This window comes from Achroia grisella, unplaced genomic scaffold, assembly GCF_030625045.1.
Source record: "Achroia grisella isolate CSIRO2021 unplaced genomic scaffold, CSIRO_AGI_Agris_v1 utg598, whole genome shotgun sequence".
NCBI lineage: Eukaryota > Metazoa > Arthropoda > Insecta > Lepidoptera > Pyralidae > Achroia > Achroia grisella.
Genome location: NW_026712958.1, coordinates 495,559 through 519,587, shown reverse-complemented (window position 1 = coordinate 519,587; position 24,029 = coordinate 495,559). Strand labels below are relative to the sequence as shown.

The window sequence follows — 24,029 nt, the reverse complement described above, 5'->3', positions numbered from 1 at the left end:
TACTTAATATCGCTATTGAAAAATAGGGGTTGGTGGTAGAAGGGTGAAAATGTAAGGGTGTATGTACTTTTCAATGCCACATAAAAAAAATAAAAAACTGTCGAAACTATGAAAAAAAATTTTTTGACGTGAGTACCTGTATTATATATACATATAAACATTCCTCTTGAATCACTCTATCTGTTAAAACAACCGCTTCAGAATCCGTTGCGTAGTTTGAAAGATTTAAGCATACATAGGGACGGACAGACAGCGACAGCGACTTTGTTTTATACTATGTAATGACTGGTTATAAGTTTTTTAAGTTAACTTATTTATTTTATTATCTTTAAACATGATCTGTTTATTGACTGCACGTTGTGTTGTATAAGAAATAGAAATAGAAATAATTTTTATTCAATTAAACTCATTATAAGCACTTTTGAATAGTCATATTTTGATTCTACCACTCATTCGGAATGCAGATTCATCACAAGAAGAATGAGCAAGAAACTTGTGTGTTGCTCTTTTTAATAGATTTTTTTTTATATAATAATTACATTTTGACATTAATTACAATTATTGAGAATCGAACCTGCGACCATTCTAAAGTAAGGAACCCCAAGTCTTTATAATGGGCTGGGAATTGTCTTGCAACAATAAGGGACCGTACGACCTTCACCATCCATTGTCGGATAGGGTTGCCACCTTTTTTTACGTGTGGAAATCGGATAGGGTTGCCACTTTTTTTTTTACTTGTGCAAATTTTTTTGTGTGATAGGATTGCCACTTTTTTTTACTTGTGGAAAATCTTCAAAAGTCACCCCGCCAAAGGGATGGCGGGGCGGTATCAGAGAAAAAAGCAACCTTTTTTTGTGTGATAGGGTTGTCACTTTTTTTTACTTGTGAAAAATCTTCAATAGTCACCCCGCCAAAGGGATGGCGGGGCGGTATCAGAGAAAAAAGCAACCTTTTTTTGTGTGATAGGGTTGTCACTTTTTTTTACTTGTGAAAAATCTTCAATAGTCACCCCGCCAAAGGGATAGCGGGGCGGTATCAGAGAAAAAAGCAACCTTTTTTTGTGTGATAGGGTTGTCACTTTTTTTTACTTGTGGAAAATCTTCAAAAGTCACCCCGCCAAAGGGATGGTGGGGCGGTATCTGAGAAAAAGCAACCTTTATTTGTGTGATAGGGCTGCCACTTTTTTTTTACTTGTGCAAAATCTTCAATAGTCACCCAGCTGGAGAGGTGGCGGGCGCTGTGTTAAAAAAAAATGTGGTCAAGTTGTGCCTTAACCATGTTGTGTGTTCCATCCTTGTCAAGAGAAGGCTAGGCCGTCCTAAGGGTAGGAGGAGGCTAACGGTCTCTCCTTTCAGTAGACACCTATGCATCTATTTAAATAAATAAAATTTAAGTGTCTGTTTATATGCTGATAATTTCAAATTAATTTTTCACTAAATACATATGAAAGTATATACGGTAAATACATTAAAAAATAATTTAATAAAATTGTCTGTCGTTCTGTTTATTCTTCCTAACCCTAAAGCAAATGGATCAATTTTGACGGGACTTTAACTCGCAAATAAACGACATTGATTTTATTCCTTTTAAAATCTTATATGTGTTTTTATAGTATTTCAACTTGTTTTTTAGGCCAAAATATAGGAATTCCTAAGCACAGTTGTTACGGCCTATACATTAACATAATACACTTTTTTTTTAAAACAAATGCATTGAAAGATTAATACATTTTTTATATACAACACTTGTGTATGCAACTAAGTAGGTAATTTACATAAGTTTTTATTAAGTATGTAATTTTTTTTGTTGGGATTCTCTTCTGGCTCGGACCCTTAACATTTTGCGGACTTTGCAGCCTGTAATTTCGACACTGTGACAACCCTAACCCGGTTGAACGTCCTGTCGTGAAGTTTGAGCAACGCCAGCTCATATAATGTATGCAGTATTGCATATCCTTAATCATCATCACCTTAATCATCGATCACAATTAAAAAAACATATATAAAAAATTCTTACTGTCTTAATAATATTATAAACGTGAAAGTTTGTGAGTATGAATGTTTGTTACTCTTTCACGCAAAAACTACTGAACCGATTTTGATGAAACTTTTCAATAATATAGCTTATACTTCAGAATAACACATAGGCTATACCTAATTTAAAAATATATTGTGTAAATTGACCTGAGTATTCAAATTCAAATTATATATGTATAGATATTTGTCACTCTTTCACGCAAAAACTACTAAACGGATTTTGATGAAACTTTACAGCAATATAGCTTATACATCAGAATAACACATAGGCTATAATTTAAAAATCTATTATGTAAATTGACCGAAATAATTAGTGTCAATTGTGACCGAGCGAAGTTGCACGTTGTATTTACTTACACTGCAGATGAAACCGCTACAGACAAAGCCGCGGGAATTAACTAGTTGTGACTCAAGATATACAAACTGTATGCAAAATACTATCAATGTTATATAGTACTTTAAAGTGTAACGCATTTGCGCAACACCTCGCTTTCGCTCTCGATTGACGTAATCGCTAAAACCGAGCATTCACGGTACGTAAACAGACGCCTCCGTTCCGTGACTGCCAGCCTATACGAGACCGATATAGTCATATTTTGTTTAATTCCGCTAGAATAATAATAATAATAATATAACCCGAAAATTCTTAACCTCCTCAACAATATCTTCACCCAGCACAACCTCTCCCACACTTGGCTAAGGCCCGTGTAGGTGAGTATTACCTTCTTTTAAATCCGTAAAAGAAGAGAAAAAGAAAAAAAGAAAAAAAATAATAATAATAAGGTAAGATGTCATCTCCCCTCTTAAGGAGAGAATTTTTGTAAAATAATTATTATATTATTATTTTTTTTTTTTCCAAAGATTCTCATCTCCCCTCTTAAGGAGAGGAGATGGCAACATACCCCCGGCAGAAGCACAGTCGGCCGGGGTTCAGGGCCCCAGGGAGAGAAACCGGCGTACAATGCGGGCAGAATCTAAGAGCACCGCTTTCTGCATCTTTCCCGGGTGTGAGCCGCCCCGGAATCAACCGTCCGAGATGTTGCTCCAGACTGGTTGGGATAAGACCGTTCACCGACATAACGATTGGAATGATTTCGGTGGACATCACCCCCCACATTTCGGTCACCTCGTGAGCCAGGTCGAGATATTTTCTCTTTTTCTCAGTTTCAGCTTTCACGAGGTTCATGTCATGCGGTATGGTGATGTCCATCAAAAACACTCTCGAGAGTGCCCGATCCATCACCACGATATCAGGTTCGCAAGAACAGTCCTGTCCGTGATGATGGATCGGTCCCAGTAGAGCTTGACGCTAGAGGACCGGCTGGAGCTCGTACTTATAGTACGGCAACCTCTCATTCGCGAGCCCGTACTTCAGATCTAGTTCTTGGTGGAGTATTTTGGCTACCTGGTTTATTATTATAAACTCTTTATTGCAACAATATAATTAATACATAAGAATTATACAGAAAAGAGATATGGAAGTACAAAGGGCGGTGTTATCGCTAGAAGCAATCTCTTCCAGACAACCTTTAGGTAGAGAAAATACAACAAAAGTGGTAGGTGACGGATGAATAGAATGGAAGAATATATATATAAAGGTAATAATGGGGATAGGATAATAATACCAATAAATATTAGAAAATAATGCACATTATATATACTATATATAAAATATATACATACATATATAAATATATAAATACACAGAAATGCAAGTACATAACAACAATGTCATATGCAAAGAAACAACACATAGCAAATAATAATAATAATCTCGGGACAATTCACACAGCGCCATCTAGACCCAAGTTAAGCTAGCTAAAGCTTGTGTTATGGGTACTAGATAACTGATACAAATACTTAGATATTTTTTTTATACATACAAAACACCCAGACAGATACAAACAATCATACTCACGAATACAAATGTTTGTGCCGTGCGAGGATTCGAATACGCGACCGTCGATCGTAAAGCGGTGTGCTTGACCACTACACCACCGAGGTCGTCAATTAATTGTGGCGGAATTAAACAAAATAATACAAATCCATCGAGTAGTGAAATGAACTTCCGCAAAATAACACCTATTTCGATTAAACCGTCTGTCTTTATACAATGTCGTCGTAAATACCAATTTCATCAAAATCGGTCAATCCGTTTCGGGGGAGTATATGTAAACAAGACATCTGTGACACGAGAATTTTATATATTACTAGCTACTCGGCCCGGCTGCGCCTGGGTGTACATGTATTATATATATAAACCTTCCTCTTGAATCACTCTATCTATTTAAAAACACATCGCACATACAAATGCATTTTTCTTCGTATCTATAGTAACACCTGTAACACACATATCACATATCTCTTTTCCTCATTCAACCCACTACATATACACCATCATAATTATAAGTAGAAAATATATTAGTTTGTATGCGACCCATATATCTTAATACTTTAATATAATTTGTGATCATGCATGTTAACATAGTACATAGAAAATGTAAAATAATTACAATTTTCCTAATTGTGAACCTGTTTTTGATCCTAAATAAATAAATAAAAAAAAACCGTTTCAAAATCCGTTGCGCAGTTTTAAAGATTTAAGCATACATAGAGACGGACAGACAGCGACAGCAACTTTGTTTTATACTATGTAATGATGTTATTACTCGTTAGTTGACAATAATTTTTTTTCTTTTCTCTTTCTATTTGTTTCAGTTATACATGTAATAAAACGAGATGCGCTCGGATAACGAAAATAAAAAAAAATCGCGAGTGTCTCTGTAACTTGTCAAACTGCAATTCTTGTAGAGACATTTAATTTTTTTTTGTAAGTATAATACAAATATGTTATTCGACAAAGTAACTTTCTATACTGACTGATAGACAAAAAATTCTACGTGTATATTTTGCTTGTAAGCATTACAAACGAAAAGACAAATCCTTCCTGTTTATAGTATTAATAAACAGTAGGTATGTGACTAATCATTATTATATAGTATAAAACAAAGTCGCTGTCGCTGTCTGTCCGTCCCTATGTATGCTTAAATCTTTAAAACTGCGCAACGGATTTTGAAGCGGTTTTTTTATACATAGAGTGATTCAATAGGAAGGTTTATATGTATAATACATGTACACTCGGGCGATGACGGGGTGCGTAGCTAGTTAATTACATAATTTATTTTTTTACTAGTCTATACGTATAAATATAATTGAATTATCTGTTTGTAATATAGAAATAACAGTTTTTTACTACATGCATATGAATATATGTAAATACGGTACATACACCAAAATAACATTTTTTATAATTTTTGTCTGTCTATCTGTTTGTTCCGGCTAATCTGTGAAATGGCTGGACCGATTTTGATGGGACTTTTATTAGCAGGTAGCTGATATAATATGGAGTAACTTAGGCTACTTTTATTTCAGAAAATGAATGTTAAATTCCACGCGAACGAAGTCACGGGTGTAGCTAGTTGTGAATAAAGCAAAGCCTTGAGAGTTCAACGACGGACAATATTTTTCATTCATCTTTGTTTTTATTATTATTTTTAACTGGTATCCATATTTATTGTTACTGTCTGTTTGTTAAGGAATTGAGATGAAATTTTAAAAGAATATGTTCATAAATATGAATCGACAATAAAATAAAACTAAGAAAAATCATGATATATTCATGAAGGAGTGAAATTATTATTCTTTCTGATTGTATCATCTAATACAGGGTAGGCAAACCTTTATATAATTACAGTAATTATTTATATAGAAAACATCTATTAAAAAGAGCAACACACAAGTTTCTTGCTCATTCTTCTTGTGATGAATCGGCATTCCGAATGAGTGGTAGAATCAAAATATGACTATTCAAAAGTGCTTGTAATGAGTTTATTTGAATATAGATTATTTATATTTCTATTTCTATTTCTATTTCAACAAAATTAAATTTTTTACCATTTTTGTCTCTTTGTTTGTCTATCTGTCTGTTTGTTCCGGCTGATCTCTGAATGGCTTGACCAATTTTGACGGGACTTTTTTTGGCTGTTAGCTGATGTAATAAGTATTAATTTAGGCTACTTTTATTTCAGAAAATGAAAGTTGCAGATTGCATTCGGAATGCAGATTCATCACAAGAAGAATGAGCAAGAAACTTGTGTGTTGCTCTTTTTAATAGATGTTTTTTTTTATATAAATAATTACAGTATAACAAGTAAGAGGCATGCGATAATCAACATAGAAGTCGCTACGCACTCATTATTAATGTAATCAGATAATATTGTCAGTGCTATAGATTTAAAGTTTTTCTATAAAAACATTATTATCGTTAACGAATTCTTCAATTTTATAGTAAGCTTTTAGTTGTATTAACTAAGTCCGCTATATGCATACTGCACTCTTCGAGGGACCAGCGGATGAACTGTTGTATATAAATTGAATGAGTAAGATGTAAAAGTGGTCCCCATGTAAAACATGTCGTGTATCCACCCGTGAGCACGCGGGCCGGTAGGGTCGGTTGTTTCGGAGTAACCCACCGGCGGGCATGTGGTCTTTAACGTATCAATTACACTCTCCTGGGTAAAAATAAGCGTTTTTTTCTTTAATGGCGAATCACAAAGTAAATAATATATTCATTGGTTTTCTCTAAATGTTCTTAAGTAGGAATTTTCATATATTTTCATTTGTTTTTATTTAAATTGTATGCAATGCTCTGGAAAAGGACGCAAATAACTGCAACACAGTTTTTATAAACTAATAATATTGTTGTATACGTTTAACATGTTATTGTTGTAACTTTGTTTTTGGTTTAAATAAATAATTTAATGCTTTAATAAAAAAAATATCCTAGAAAAAGCCACGCTGTTTGCTTTGAAACCTATATCTTCAGGTATTTTTGTCATTGATTTTAAAATTCATCAGCAATTCACGAAGGAACCCTAAATAATAACAACAAGCCTCGACTGGCCGATGCATTGTGTGAAGGTTGCACATGGCCAGCATACCAGACGTGGTCAAACAATGCGTCGATTTACATGCGGTCACCGTCCGCCATTGCGGTGGCCTTGACATCATGCATTTTTCATTATAACCCACCTAACAGCAATAAGAAACCCTTTTGAAGACCTAGTCAATACGCTCACAAAATTTCATGAGAATCGGTCAAGCCGTTTCGGAGGAGTATGGGAACGAAAACTGTGACACGAGAATTTTATATATAAGATACATTGTAAATAAACTGACTTTAAAAAAAATAAGAACTTCAATTGAGTTTCTTGCCAGTTCTTCTCAATTGAATCTGTATACTGAACTGGACGGAAGAAAATTATCATCATCATTACATAATATAAAACCAAAGTCGCTGTCGCTGTCTGTCCGTCCCTACGTATGCTTAAATCTTTACAACTATGCAATGGATTTTTAAGCGGATTTTTTTAATAATTAGAGTGATTTTTCTTCGTGGAAGAGTTTATACGTGTAATACACGTACATCCGTTATAATATAAAACGATTTAGCAGCTTATGACATTCATAAGCAGCTATAATAATGCTCTACATGTATAAATGATTTTTAAATTAGAATTTGAATGTTTGTAAATCTTCAAAAGACCGTCCCCCGTCATCAGGAGGTGACGACGGTTTCTTTCAGACTACTACTTTCGTAATTCTGCTGGCGTAGCTCGCCTTTACAGCTTCACAGGACGATATCGGGAAGTGCAGATGGCACTCCTAACCAAAGAAAGAACATAATAACCTACGACAATCAATACAATGATATCTAATAATAAAGAATAGAATAGAATAGACATTGTTTATTCAAATTAACTTACATTGAAGCACTTTTGAATAGTCATTATATTTTTTTTAATCCACCGCTCATTAGGAAAGCTGTCTCATCACAAGAAGAACGAGCAAGAAACTTGCGTGTTGCTCTTTTAGTTAGATAACGTAACGACGTTATCCCAGACGGGATAGGCAGAGGCAGTATCAACTGTCGATAACCTTTTGAACGCAATATTTGTCATGCCCATATATAGCTTGGTATATTTTAATCCAACATGGCAAAAGGATAGACTTCCGCTGCCATTTCTCAGAATTTTGGTTTAATATTAATGTTTCTATCAGCGGAGTGGCAGTCAGTATAAATTGACGCACAGTTTTTTTCTACCAGATTTGATGTCCAGACCTCGACGTTACACGACGTGTATGGTCGGGATTGTACGTTTTTTTTTAAACCGAAAACTCGAACACTATGATAAATATATATTAATGTGTACTACTATTTTACAAGAGAAAGTGGTCTGTAGCCTGTCTTTTCTTACCTTTCCGACTGATTGGTTCTTAATGTTTGACATTTTAGATGGATAACGAGATCACTGCGAACAGGGATGAATGCAATGGAAGAATAGAATAGAATAGAATAGAAAATCATTTATTAAAATAAACTTACATTAAAGCACTTTTGAATAGTCATCACATTTTTTTTTAATCTACCGCTCATTCGGAAAGCTATCTCATCACAAGAAGAACGAGCAAGAACCTTGTGTGTTGCTCTTTTAAATAATTTTATTCTTACCTACAAATTAAGTTTAAAGAAGCAATTTAAGTTTTAAGAGAAAAACATATTACGACGACCACAAATAAATAGGATAAGGAAGAAGCAGATGATGATGATGATGATAGAGACATAGATTTTATCACGAGGATGGACATGGGCCATGATATATTAAAAAACGCAGTCGTAACAGCTAATGAGTAACCTGATAATCGATTACCACCGAAAATCTCAATTTGATGATTCCATACATGGTCACCCATCCAAAAATATACATCGTCGCTTAACCTCATCGATCACCGACGGACAAGTGAGCTACGGATGTCACAACACAAGTGTCCTGTCTCTTGTGTGAGCGAGTGTGCCGCTTGCAAAATTGCAGCCCGCAAATTGCAAATCTCCATACGGAGTTAACTTACAAAAACATTTTGAAATGTCTCGAAATATTTGTTGCATATAATATGAGCACGTTAAAACAACACGTCTGTGTTATGACAAATAATAAACTAGACTTTATATTATGACTAGCAACGCCTTTGCACACGTCTCATAAAAAAAAGTATAGACTTGCGTTGTGACTACCGAAACCGGCTTGTGAACGTATTTATAAAAAAAAAAGAATTTGTATTTTTACAAACGTATACAACTCATTTGAAAAGAATAAGAGCTGAGTTTCTTGTCAGTTCTTCTCATCTCGAAATCATTCCGAACTGACGGTAGATTTGACATATCACAAGAGTCTGTTATAGACATAAATGAATAAAGATATTTTGATTATGGTTTTGATTTTTTTTTTAGAACGATTGCCTAAAACTCAGGTATCATATCCTTCTGTTTTGATTTACATCTCAATTGCTATGTACCTTCAAGATACGATTGTCATAGTTTCATGATCATCGGTCAAGTCATTAGGTCATTGATGATCTTTATAAAATCAATTAGAAAGAGCTTAAAAATTATTTATTAAAACAATACTGTGACCCAATTCGGAAATTATTATTGGTATATGTTTTATTTTCACAGGTTTTGCTGGGATTTTGTCGGTTGTAGGTATTATTATAATCATTATTATTGAATTATTAATAATATATTTTTTTAATAATCTCAGGACAATTCACACAGCGCCATCTAGTCCCAAGTTAAGCTAGCTAAAGCTTGTGTTACAGGTACTAGATAACTAATACAAGTACATAGATTTTTTTTTCGTAAATACATACATATTATACATAGAAAACAATCATGCTCATGAATACAAATGTTTGTGCCGTGCGAGGAATCAAAAACATACTCATAAATACATATGTTTGTGCCGTGCGAGGAATCGAACCCGCGACCATCGGACGTAAAGCGGTGTGCTAGACCGCTAGACCACCGAGGTCGTCAAATAAGTTAATTGGTGGTTTGTATTCACATACTTAAACTTAAAAATGTAAAGTAATAATAAAATTATTTAAAAGAGCAACACACAAGTTTCTTGCTGTGATGAGACAGCTTTCCGAATGAGCGGTAGATTAAAAAAATATATTTGAATAAATGATTTTCTATTCTTGATGTATTTTTAGCCACAACTGCAGTGTGATCGAAGAAAAAGAAAGACGAGGAACTCGCCCAAATTATAGTTTATAAATGAAGTGCATCGGCGACGTGAAGCACTTGTGTTTTTCAACCAAATTACACTACCCTTGCGACACAAATACAGTTTATTTTAATATATAAGGAGCTCCTTTTGTTTACTGACGCATGCGGTGGTTGTTTCACTCGTTAGACGACGGCGAATGATCATGTCCATATTGTGCAGGGAAAGGGGGGCGGGAAAGGCAGTGTGACGGCTTACAAACTTTTTTTTTTATTTTTTATTTTTTAGAAGACGATCAAGCAATTCTTATTCTATTCTATTATCACGGGGATTATTGGAATGGAAGAGAAGGGCTGAAGATCGTGCCCAGTGGCGTGCCTTGGGAGAGGCCTATGTCCAGCAGTGGACTGCAGTGGGCTGATGATGATGATGATGATGATGGGGATTATTGTTCTTAATTAAATATCTGTGGTCCGATTTTGAAAATTAGTTATTATATATTGTACAGATATTAATAAAGGAAGGCTAAAATGTATGTATATGATACCACGCTACGACCAATAGGAGCGGGATAGTAATGAAAAATTTTAAGTAAACTGTGAAATGTAACAAAGACTTTTTATGATAATAAAATAATTGTTTAATTAATAATGTTTAACATTATTTTTAAAGATAAATATGAACTGTATGGCATATGTTGGCGGGACACCAGTGGAGGATAAGCAAGAGGATGAGCAAGTTTTTTTTTATATAAAGAAAGAAAGAAATAATCTTTATTCAAATAAACTCCTTACAAGCACTTTTGAATAGTCATATTTTGATTCTACCACTCATTCGGAACGCAGATTTATCACATGAAGAATGAGCAAGAAACTTGTGTGTTGCTCTTTTGAATAGATGTTTTTTTTTACATAATAATTACAGTAACAAGTAAGAGGCATGCGATAATCAACATAGAAATCGCTACGCACTCATTATTAGTGTAATCAGATAATATTGTCAGTGCTGTCGATTTTAAGTTATTCTATGAAAACATTATTATAGTTTTTTAGATAACACATTGCATAGATTTACCATTACATTACCATGGATATTGTACAATTTTGTAAAATTATTTATTGTTTAATTATTATATTATACAAATATATACTATTCACCTAAACGAATTATCTCAGAAGCTTCTAGTCAACAACCCAGCAAAAAGATTAAAAAGATCGAATATCCTTGAGATGGAAGAAAGATTTCTAGCTAACTGAAACATGGGGACCTTGTCAAAGGACAGAGTTCCTCCCACGCTTACAACAACTCACCTTCTTATAGTACCAGTACTGATTGCAGATACCTAACTACCAAAAAAAAATATACAAAGAAATTAAGTTCATAGTAACAAATGATATATCATCATCATCATCATCGCAGCCCGGAAGACGTCCACTGCTGGACATAGGCCTCCCCCAAAGATCTCCACGACGATCGGTCCTGCGCTGCTCGCATCCAATGCCTTCCCGCGATCTTGACCAGATCGTCGGTCCACCTTGCTGGAGGCCTTCCCACGCTGCGTCTTCCGGTCCGTGGTCGCCACTCGAGGACTTTACTGCCCCAACGGCCATCTGTCCTACGAGCTATGTGCCCTGCCCATTGCCACTTCAAAGTCGCAATTCTTCGGGCTATGTCGGTCACTCTGGTTCTTCTGCGGATCTCCTCAACAAATGATATATACATAACTTAATTATACAACAAAGAACCTAAAATTAAAAACCTTAATAAATATAAGATAATAACTAAAATATGTTATTGAAAGGAGACATTCAAACAAATCGCATATTGAGCTATACTATATAATATATTAAAATCTATAAGTTGTTTAGGACGTGTGCTGTACCTGAGGTCATCTATTAATATATCTATGACCTCGGAGGTCAAAAACAACAGTGTTGTCATTTTCTTTTTGTTAAGTGGGTCAACTAAATGGTCATAGTTACAGGTAATAATAACTTTTCATATTTGCTGGTAAATTCGTATACGGCCCATCTGATGGTAAATGGTTACCGTGGACTATAGACGGCAGAGATGTTGCAGACCCTTAAGAAACCTAAATATACTTGAAAGACACTTTGGTAAAGTCGCATACAGTTCATCTCATTGTAAATGGTAGATAACCTAAATATACAATTGCAATTGTGAGTAGCTATGACGTGGTCTGATGTTTTGAGTAGTCATGCTCACTAAAATGTCCAGACTTGTGGCGGCGTGGTGGGCCGGGTCATTGGGCTCCCTAAAATATGGCCGAGCGCAGTGGTGGCTGGCTCATCCGTCATACTCGTGAACGGGTGCTGCTTGTATGGACTGGTCTGCTCTAATCACTATGACTTATTTTCTCTTATTAATTGTTTAACCAGTTGTTGTGTATTGAATGTTTTTTCTATTTTATTATTTCAATTAATTAGTGCTAATCGGTACTTTGTATTCACACACTTAAACTTAAATTGTAAGTAAGAATAAATTATTTAAAAGAGCAACACACAAATTTCTTGCTTGTTCTTCTTGTGATGAGACAGCATTCCGAATGAGCGGTAGATTAAAAAAAATGTGATGACTATTCAAAAGTGCTTCAATGTAAGTTTATTTGATTAAATGATTTTCTATTCTATTCTGTACCTTTCTGTAAAAGCCCCATGCAGTAGTCTCTAGAGAAATTTTGGGCAGGTCGATCATTCAACAATCTAAATTTAAAAAAATAAAATTTTCAACTCTTATTTTCTTACTTATGATACTATATCAACTTTAACTAATAAATATGTCAGAGAATTAAGTTCATTAACCTAGAACCTAGTTTATAAGTTTTGGTTCAGTGTTTGCCAAAGATGGAACAAAATGTACGCGAAAGAAAGAAAGAAAGAAAGAAAGAAAGAAAGAAAGAAAGAAAGAAAGAAAGAAAGAAAGAAAGAAAGAAAGAAAGAAAGAAAGAAAGAAAGAAAGAAAGAAAGAAAGAAAGAAAGAAAAAAAGAAAAATATTTTATTCAGTGCAATGTAAAAATACAATATAAACAACAAACGAAAAAAAAGAGCAAATAAAATGTACATATAATTACACATTACAGAAAGGACACTTTTGTTTTCTTCCTTATGATAATAATTATAATTTATTTGCTTGCTACATGGTAATTTTGATCTTACAATATAATAAAGGTACCCGACATGCAGCACCCCGTAGGGGTATGCGAATATTGAAATTGATATCATAATTATTTTAATACAATATGTCATTAAATTTATAATAATTAGCACAATATTTTTTTTTCCATAATCGTCCATCTCCTTTTCAATGATGAAACAGGCAAAGATTCTTAGACCGTACAGCCTAGTCTACGTTGAAACTTCTTCATAATTGTATAAGCGATGAGGCCAAAGGCCAATTCTTATATGTGTTTATTTATTATGCTTTCATTCGTGTTCAAAATTTAAGTCTTATCTATAGTCCAAATCCTTGTATCAACTATTTAAAGTTCTATCGATATAGGTCACGTATAAATATATAGGTATACATGTTTCAAAATTCGTTTTTGTTTTCTCTTGTGATAGAAATAGAAATAATTTTTATTTAAATAAACTTAATATAAGCACTTTTGAATAGTCAAGTTTTTTATTATTCTACCGCTTATTCGGAATGCAGATTCATCACAAGAAGAATAAAGAACTTGTGTGTTGCTCTTTTAAATAAATATTGAATTACTTATATTTAATTAACAACAAGGATTAGGCATGCGACAATCAACATAGAAACCGCTACGCACTATGATATAACATTACATTCACCCCGATTTTAGGGCATTTCGCCAAAAACAAAACGGGGAATCGTCATTAATTTATATCTAGCAACGATAATTTTGTACTTGTATCCATGGTCATATACAATACGGAACATATTACATTAAATTTTAATACTATTTAAATATATAAATTCAGCTAAAATTTTATAAATAATAGAATCATTGGAAAAAAGAAGAGTAGTAATAGAGTAATAATATTAATAATAATATATTTATTAATTTTTTTTTTTTACACAATGTCGGTAATTTATAGGCCGTAACATCTGTGCTAGGGAATCCCTGTGTTACAGATGTTATTTCCTTCCACAATGGTTGGTTCAATTTTACAGTTTTTACGTAGCTTTGACGTACTTTAATTTTTACTATCTTATATGACATCTGATGAATTTGTTTATAGTTTTATAGTTGTGTATGTGTGCGCGCGCGTGTGTATGTGTGTGTGTGTATGTGTGTGATGTATAACTGATATTATATATACATCTATGTATTTTTGTTTTTAATTTAAATTATATGAGAGTATACATTTACAATTTTTTCTGTTTCAATATTGAAACAGAAAAAATTGTAAATGTATAATGTTATATGTATGTATAAATGGTTAATGTAGTTAGGTAATTAGTAACATTAATTTTACAATTATATGTAGTAAAAGGGTAAATTTTTATCTGACTACTGATTTTATTATATAAGTGAAGTCCGAGAAATTTTAATTGACGTTACCCAAAAGAGGATTTGCATTATTGTAGTAAATATTTTATCTTGTCTACGTTTAGTATCTATGTGCTGTATGTATTGTTGAGCAGATACATGTTGGTATAGTATTATCTTTAATATATATAATTGTCTTACTGTTAATACATTAAATTCTTTATACAATTGAATATTATATAATTAATAAATGTCACAGTATTCCACTAATATCAAACAATATTACTAAAACTATATATATATATTATACATTAAGTAAAAGTTCGTATGTCGAATAATCTCTTATACTGTAGAAGTTATTTACAACATGAACTTATAAGTAATGAATAAATAAATATGCCAGAGAACTGAGTTGACTAACCTATATCCATAAAATTTGTAAGTTTTGCTTTAAGATTTGCCAAAAAGCAATAGAACAAAGTATAGAGAAGAAATGATAGAACGAATTCCTAAATATCCTTACCCCTCGATCCAAAATGGTTATTAGTGACCTGAGCAAGATGTCATATGCCGCTGAAGTCGGGAAAACTGGGCAAAGATATCTACCATAGGTCTTTGATGGACAGCGTCGGTCAGTCCAAGAAGCGACAGTGCAATGCATGCGATCTACTGTATGAAGAGTCGTGACTCATTAAGAGAGAAATTCAAAGAGGCAAATATTCTCACCGTTGCTTCTCAATTTATATATTCAAATATCCTATATGTTCATAAAAATCTTGACTTATTTCCTAAAAAACAGCAATATTCATAATAGATTTAAAGACAAACTTGCTGTCCCCAAGTATCGTTTAGAAAAAGTCAATAGGTCTTTTATGGGAATAGGTATAAAAATTTACAATAAGATACCAAAGGATATATTGGAATTACTCTTAAATAAATTCAAAACATCTGTTAAATCATATTTACTGAGCAAGGCCTATTACTCACTAAACGATTACTTGAATGACGAGCGTGCACGGCAATAGTTTTCATGTTCGGGATTTTCATTTAATGTTAGACATAGACACCTATATAAATGCACTGTAAACTGGATTTAAAAAAAAAGTAATTCAATTGAGTTTCTTGCCAGTTCTTCTCAATTGGATCTATATACCGTACTGGACGGTAGGGAAAAAAAATTATAATGTAAAACTTGACGTTCATAAGCGGCTAAAATGTCCTACATGAATAAATGATTTTTGAATTTGAATTTGAATTGAATTTGAATGCAACTAGAGGTGTTTCAATGCCGCGCAGAATAAAAAAAATGGAGTGAAATATGCAAGATATATGCCCAGAAATAGGACAATATTCGTCATTCGTTCATAATTGAAAAGAAACTCTATTTTCGGTGGAGCTCTTACCTCTTTCTACGATCTTCCATCATATTCTTTAAACCCTAAAGGATCTTGATGACGATATATACTTATTAGAGTCCGACCGAAACTGGTTTTCCAGCCGAAACTGAAACCGAAACCGAATATTCGGCCGTGGCTTCAGTTTCTGCTGATACCGAAACCAAAACCGAAATTGACCTGATCAAGTATAAAATGCCTTAAAACACTGAAATTTGGTGCATTTCAGCCGTTACTCTGCATTAATTAGGACGTGAAATGGAAATGCAGTAGGTATATTAAGATTGTTGTAATAATTTATTTAATATAATAAAAAACAAATATGAACAATATTTTTATTATTTTTTCAAACCATCCACGATTATGAGATCCATTATAGTTTTATTAATCTTAGCGTGCACGACAACTTCAGAAATTAGTTTCGGTTTCAAAATCGAACTTTCGGTCGGACACTAATATTTATATAAATTATAGAATATATGTTAAGTTGTTGATACCGATGATTTTACAGTAATGTGAAAAAAAATATAAACGAATTCCTATTTTCGAATAAACGTCAAGTTATTGATATCAAAAGTCTTTTGATAAGGTACAGATATATAATGTCGGAAATGTAATTTTTTTAAAACGGTATTAAAAATTATAATTAGTGTGCCTTCACTAGATTTCAGTAAAACTCTATAACAAACTGAAATAATTTTATTCACAAACTAAGTTCCACTCAAGTATTCGTTGATTCAATATTTTTTTTTCAAAAATACATATAGCTGTTAAAAATAATATATTATTACACTTATAACGTAAATTTTTAATATTTTATTATATTATCAATAAAACTGCATACTTTCATATTGGAATAAAAAATTAAAAGTTGAATTGTACTTCTAATATAGTTCTATTATGTAAATGGATCAAAACCATTACATATTTATTAAAAAAAAACAGGAATAATTTTAGGAGTGTATACTAATTCTCAAAAGGTCACGCTAGACCGTCAAAATATTAAAAAGATCAAAACCATACTTTTTATAAATATGCATAATTTATAAAAAAGTATGGTGGACAAGCGGCCAGCAACATATTATATTATTCAAATAATTTATTTCAATATATATTTTGCTTAAAACCTGGATATGACTAATTACATATTATGACTAATTTTATGGATTACTGAAGAAAATTATTACGGACATTCTACTTAAGAAATAAATTTATTTATATACTGAAGATTAATGTAACTACTGACTAGGCTGTATGGGCAATGCTCTTCGCCTGTCGAAAATGGGACGAATTTTAAAACAACAATCAATATATATTTCCTTCAAATTTATTCAACAAAATTCATCAATTAACATAATTAAAAAGAATTACTAAAAATATTACTCACGCAAATCATTTCCCGCCAAGCCACGGCACGTCAACGCCAAAATTAAAAATATACAATTCATAAACATTTTGACCACAGATTGTAATTTAAAAAAAGAACAGTCGATCTTTCGAATGCGTTCACGATACTTTAAATTGTGAGGGGCAGCCGCGACCGTAGATACTCTGTTATGAACTGAAGATCTGTGCTCCCTTCTCTTATATTTATGTGTGTAATACACAATTCAATCCAATCTCGCATTGAATAATCACTGTTCTTATATTGATGGGTTATATATATATATATATATATATATATATATGAATAATCCCATAAATTATATATATAAATACCTGATTGTTATGGTTTTTGTCTTTGAAAAGAAACTAATGTACTGTAAGATACATTTAATTCGATTCAATTAAGTTTTAATCTAGGTTGTGGTGGATTTAACACCAGAGGGCGTACTATATCAGCGAAATTCGATTTCGCGGGTTCAATTCCCCGCAAGGTGTAAACTTTTGTATTTATGGGTATGATAGTTTGTATCGGTCTTGGTGTTTTCTATGTATATTTATGTATGTATGTAAATATAAATCTAAGTATATATATCAGTTTTTTTTAGACTTGATAATGGAATGGTGCAACCGCATGCGCTAACGGTTTACGCTGGCGGGGCACCAGTGGAGGATGATAAGATGAGCATGAGGTCAGGTCAGTTAGCCCATCGTGACAAATTCAACAAGAATTTATCACGATGGTTTCCAGTGGAAACCGCGTGGAGGTCAACCAGACATGGTACATTGCTAGTAATGAGATCATCATTCCACATTACTAACAATCCTTTTTCCCCCCTGTCCAGGGTTATTATTATTGTTATCATTATCGCCTTGTTCCGTATCACTAAATGGAGCTCCATTACCGATCTGCTCCGATTTCCGGTATCTAGGTTCTCTCCTCCAAAGCAATGGTGAATTAGACAGGACCATAAAGCATAGAATTAACGCAGGATGGATCCCCTTATAATTTGACGAGCCTCATTAAAAAGCCGGAAACTCTTGCTTCTTATGATGCCCTGGCTAAAATTATTATTTATAAGTTAAAACAGATTAACAATACATAAGTGTACACTACATACAAGCGTAAACTTTTTATGATTAAATTTTATATTTAAGTATTAAATCTATTATATATTTTAATATAATATTTTATGTATAATATATGTGTAATTATGAAAGTATGTATAATATAATATATATCCCTACAGTGAAAACTTCTATTAAGGACTTCCCCTGTATCAAATCGCAGCGGGAGCCTAAGATTTAAAATATACACATAAAAAAAAAAACGGTGAAACAAATAAAAGGGAATAAAAAAAAAAAAAACGCAGGATGGATGAAGTGGCGGCAGGTTACGGCAACGACGTGTGACTCGCGTGTTCCCCTTAAGCTTAAGGGGATTTACAAGACCATGATCCGGCCTGCTGTCTTGTATGGATCAGAGTGCTGGCCCGTAAAGGCGACGGATGAAAGACGACTGCATGCAACTGAAATGAGAACGTTGAGGTGGATGTGTGGTGTGACAAGAATGGATAAGATAAAGAATGAATACATTAGAGGAAGTATGAAAGTGGCACCGGTGTCAGAGAGGTTGAAGAGTAATCGTCTATCATGGTATGGACATTTCATGGTATGGACCGTTAGCGAAGGCGGGTGCACCATTCCATTGTCACCCATAAAAAAAAACCCTGGACAATTCACTCAGCGCCATCTAGTCCCAACCTAAACACTAGACAACTGATATATTTTATTGGAATCGAACTTACTAATATTATAAGTGTGAATGTTTGTGAGTATGGATACATGAATGTTTGTTATTCTTTCACGCAAAACCTACTAAATGGATTTTGATGAAAAATTACAATAATATAGCTTGTACATCAAAATAACACAGACTATAAATTTCATGCGTTTGAAACTGCTAGTTCGTAACATACATACAAAATTACTCAATATTTTCGTATCGAACCTGCGAACATCAGAAGTAAGAGAGAATCTTAAGCCGCTAGACCACCAAGGTCAAAGTAACTTTTTGTTATGGTCCTATAACCACCTTTTCTAGCCTTTATTGACCACAGTTGCGCAAAGATTTCACAACAGTTTAACTGAAATGTTAAACAATGGTTTATATAACATCATTGTTGTATGTATAACAATATTTTAAACGGAAAATGGTTTTTCTGCTGTAATAGTGAATATAATTAACGATCATCGTAATAAAATAATTGGCTTATATACGTTTAAATTACGTTGACACGTCATGTTTTATAACCGCGTTAGCAACACTCTTATATAATTATTTTATTTAGTTAACTTCAATGCACATAATATACAAAATATAGTAAAGTACATTTGGCGGACCTAACACCATGCGGCATTTTCTACCAGTCAACCATTGGTGGTGCAGAGAATAATTGTTGGCGGTGCAAATATAATAAATGATAAATAAAACGCAACAAAATATAAACAGAACGATAAATATAATATATATCTAGGAATACAATCATAAATTACATAAATATATACAAATATTATATTATAAAATTTCTTTTAAACATAGACTACGGGAACATTATCTCAATTCTATTAAGTTATCTAAATTCTATTGAGTATCTAGTATATATTTATTTTATCATACATAAAATAAATATATACTAGATACTCAATAGTCTGACAGTCACAGACCCATAGAGAGTAGAATGGAAGAATAATGAAAGAAAGAGAAATAGAAGAGAGCAGTAAAAAGTTACAAATTGAGATAAGGTTCCCGTAGTTTATGTTTAAAAGAAATTTTATTCGTAGCGGTTTTGATATCATGAGGTAAGTCATTCCAAAGTTTGATAGCCTGAACGGTGAAAGAATAGTGGACGAAATCAGATAAATGAGCCGGGATATGAAGTAAAAATTTTCTGGTTGAGCGAATATCGTGATTGGTGTTATCAAAATAATATAATAATATTTTCATCCTAATAGGCCTCATCATCACCATCTCAGCCCGGAAGACGTCCACCAAGGATCTCCACGACGATCGGTCCTGCGCTGCTCGCATCTAATGCCTTCCAGCGATCTTGACCAGATCGTCGGTCCACCTTGCTGGAGGCCTTCCCACGCTGCGTCTTCCGGTCCGCGGTCGCCTCTCGAGGACTTTACTGCCCTATGCCGTGGCTTATTCAACGAAAGAGAATTATTCAACTACCGACCTCCGTATTTATAGACCGATGGGGAGAGGAGCGGGGGTAATGGTTATCTTATGACAAACAACTTGGTTCGGTCTATATGAGCAGTGATGGCTGGCTCATCCGTCATACTCGTGAACGGGTGCTGCTTGTAGGGACTGGTCTGCTCTTATCACTACGACTGATTCAATCTTGTTGTATATTTATATTTGACCCAAAAATTAGTGCTGGTTGGTAGTTTGTATTCACACGTTTCGACTTGTAAATGTAAACTTACAAGGATTATTTAAAAGAGCAACACACAAGTTTCTTGCTCGTTCTTCTTGTGATGAGACAGTTTTCCAAACGAGCGGTTGATAAAAAAAATTGTTATGACTATTCAAAAGTGCTTAATTTAAGTTTATTTGAATAAATGATTTTCTATTCTATAAATACTAGATGGCGCTGTTTACAATATTTGTAATAATCTTTACATTGGGTACTTCATTAGTACTAAACACTAACAACCTTCTTTGAATATCTTTTTAAAATATCGGATTTTTCTACAATATTTTTGTGACCTACATTTAAGAATGAATCTGTATTATTGTAATCAAGTACAAGCTTATTTGAAAAGAATACGAGCCGAGTGTCTTGTCAGTTCTTCTCATCTCGCAATCATTCCGAACTGACGGTAGATTCGACATATCATAAGAGTCTGTAATAGACCTATATGAATAAAGATATTTTTGATTATGATTTTGTTTTTTTAGAACCATTCCCGAGAACTAATATATCGTATCCCTCTAGTTACGTATATTCAAAATAAGATTGTCAAAATTTCATGATCATTGGTCAAGCCATTTTTTTTTCGGGGATGATAATGAAATGGTGCATCCGCCTGCGCTAGCGGTTTACGCTGGCGGGGCACCAGTGGAGGATGATAAGATGAGCATGAAGGTCAGGTCAGTTAGCCCATCGTGACAAATTCACTAGGAACTTATCACGATGGTTTCCAGGGGGAACCGCGTGGAGGTCGACCTAACATGGTACATTGCTAGCAGTGGGAATTACTAGTTCCCGTTACTAGCAATTCCCTCCCCCCCTGGTCAAGGTCATTAAAGCGTGAAAGATGTTTTGATTTGATTTGATTTGATTAACCTTACCAATAAATATGTTAACAAGTCCTTCATCTGATGTGAGGCAAAAGATCAATTGTTAAATGACATACGTGATCTTAAAGTAAATGTTTATTTACGGGAATATGACCTAGTTGACCTCGATATATGTAAATGGTGTAATAAAATGTTCAAGAGCGGGTTAAACAATATATATTTAATTGTAAACATGCAATGTAATCAATTTGAAATTTATGTATTATATATTATATATGAATTTAAAATTTATGTAATATATACATAAATTTTAAATTCATATTATAATCCTTCATAAATATATGTTTGTTATTTTTTTTTATTTTTCTCCTGTATGCATATTACCTACCTGTTCATTTTTCAATTCGTTTCCCTAAGGTTGCCTTGAAAAGATTGCTTTCAGCAATAAGAATAGAATAGAAAATCATTTATTCAAATAAACTTAATTTAAGCACTTTTGAATAGTCAACATTTTTTTTAAATCTACCGCTTATTCGGAAAGCTGTCTCATCACAAGAAGAATAAGCAAGAAACTTGTGTGTTGCTTTTTTAAACAATCCTTGTAAGTTCACATTTTACAAGTCAAAACGTGTGAGGCCGCCTTATTGTAACTATACATGTCCTTTAAAATATTGTTTATGCCTTTTCTTTACTGGGGGGAAGGGTTAGTATTGTGGATTTATAACCCCATTGCTATGTACCATGTCAGGTCGACCTCCACGCGGTTCCCCCTGGAACCATCGTGTTAAATTCCTGATAAATTTGTCACGATGTGCTAACTGACCTGACCTCATGTTCATCTTATCATCCTCCACTGGTGCCCCGCCAGCGTAAACCGTTAGCGCAGGCGGGTGCACCATTCCATTATCATACACAAAAAAAAAGCCTTTTCTTTACTGTGTGTTACAAATAAAGTATATTCTATCTATCTATCTATATATAATATTATAATCAATATATATCTAATTGGAAACATGGAAACTAATCTAAAATAATATTAAAACGAGGAAAGAATGTTTTTTTAATGCAAAAGTTCAAGTTTTTCACGTTCAAAATTGTTATTAAGTAATACTTACTTATTGCCTAAAAAGACTCAAAATGACAATGAAAAAAACACCTTCGCAAGTAATGAATTATTCTAGAAGAAATTTGATTACAATAAAAAAAATATAGTGAGGTAACCCTAAAAGATACATATATGTATGTTGTCGCGGATTTTTTTTAGAACTTCTAAAGGAAAACAATTCCGTAATTTTTTTTTTATACTACTATGGTGGCAAACAAGCATACGGCCCATCTGATGGTAAATGGTTACCGTAGCCTATGGACGCCTGAAGCACCAGGGGTGTCACGTGCGCGTTGCCGACCCTTAAGAAACCTTAATATACCCTTCTTGAAAAACCCCATGCTGTAGTCTCGTGAGAAAACCTCGGCAGGAAGTTCATTCCACAATCTAAGTAGGAATCTGGAGGAAGCATATGCGTTTACGCATTGCACGCAGCGGAAGTACTCAATATTCATTGCTGCTCCGCTCCTATTGGTCGTAGCGTGATGTTATATAGGCTATATATATATATATATATATATATATTTTATATTGGGTTATTTGGGCTATTGTCAAATGTTTTTTTTTGTGGATGATAATAGATCTAGATGGCGTTGTGTGAATTGTCCTGATATTATTTAGCATTTTCCAGATCTAACGAAAGTCATACTTAATGTAAGCATTTTTCAATAGACTTTTAAAAATTAAAATCACGTAATATTTTATTTTTTATGTTAGAAATATTACGTCATGCATTTAACATTATTAACGAGCTGGCATAATGGAAAGATTCTGTATGACGCAGGCGAGCCAGTGTTCAAGAACCAGAAAATAATTATGGATGTTAAATGAGAATCAGACAGGTTTTATGTTGCGTAGGTACCAGGAAATTGTTTACCATCTTGCGAGGAATTCTCAATACTATACTTTTGTTTCTTAATGTCACAGCCAAAATTTAAAAAATTACTACATTCATGTAATAAAATTACGATTGTATTCTGTTTTCTGAAATTAAGAGTTGTATCTGTCCAATAATATTACGATGTAGATATTTTTCAGAATAGAGATCTTTCGTATCACCTCACTCAAGCATCTAATTGAAATATTTACGTTCCGCTATATTCGGCTTACTCTACTATTACAATAAATATAACTAAATAGTTATTACAATAAATATAACAAAAAATATCAAATTTTTATATTATCTTGGATTGTT

The 24,029-nt window shown here is 33.2% G+C and overlaps 1 protein-coding gene and 1 pseudogene across 1 annotated transcript in view; both read right to left on the bottom strand.

The window, feature by feature from the left end:
• Positions 1-17,605, bottom strand: part of LOC131848847 (protein takeout) — a 31,525-nt gene extending 13,920 nt beyond the window's left edge. The window contains exon 1 of the mRNA XM_059198795.1: positions 17,422-17,605. Coding sequence (XP_059054778.1) covers positions 17,422-17,488 — 67 coding nt within the window. The 5' untranslated portion in view covers positions 17,489-17,605. The remainder of the gene's footprint in view (positions 1-17,421) is intronic.
• LOC131848905 (U6atac minor spliceosomal RNA) lies at positions 1,246-1,362 on the bottom strand (annotated as a pseudogene).
• Positions 17,606-24,029: the final 6,424 nt, after the last annotated feature.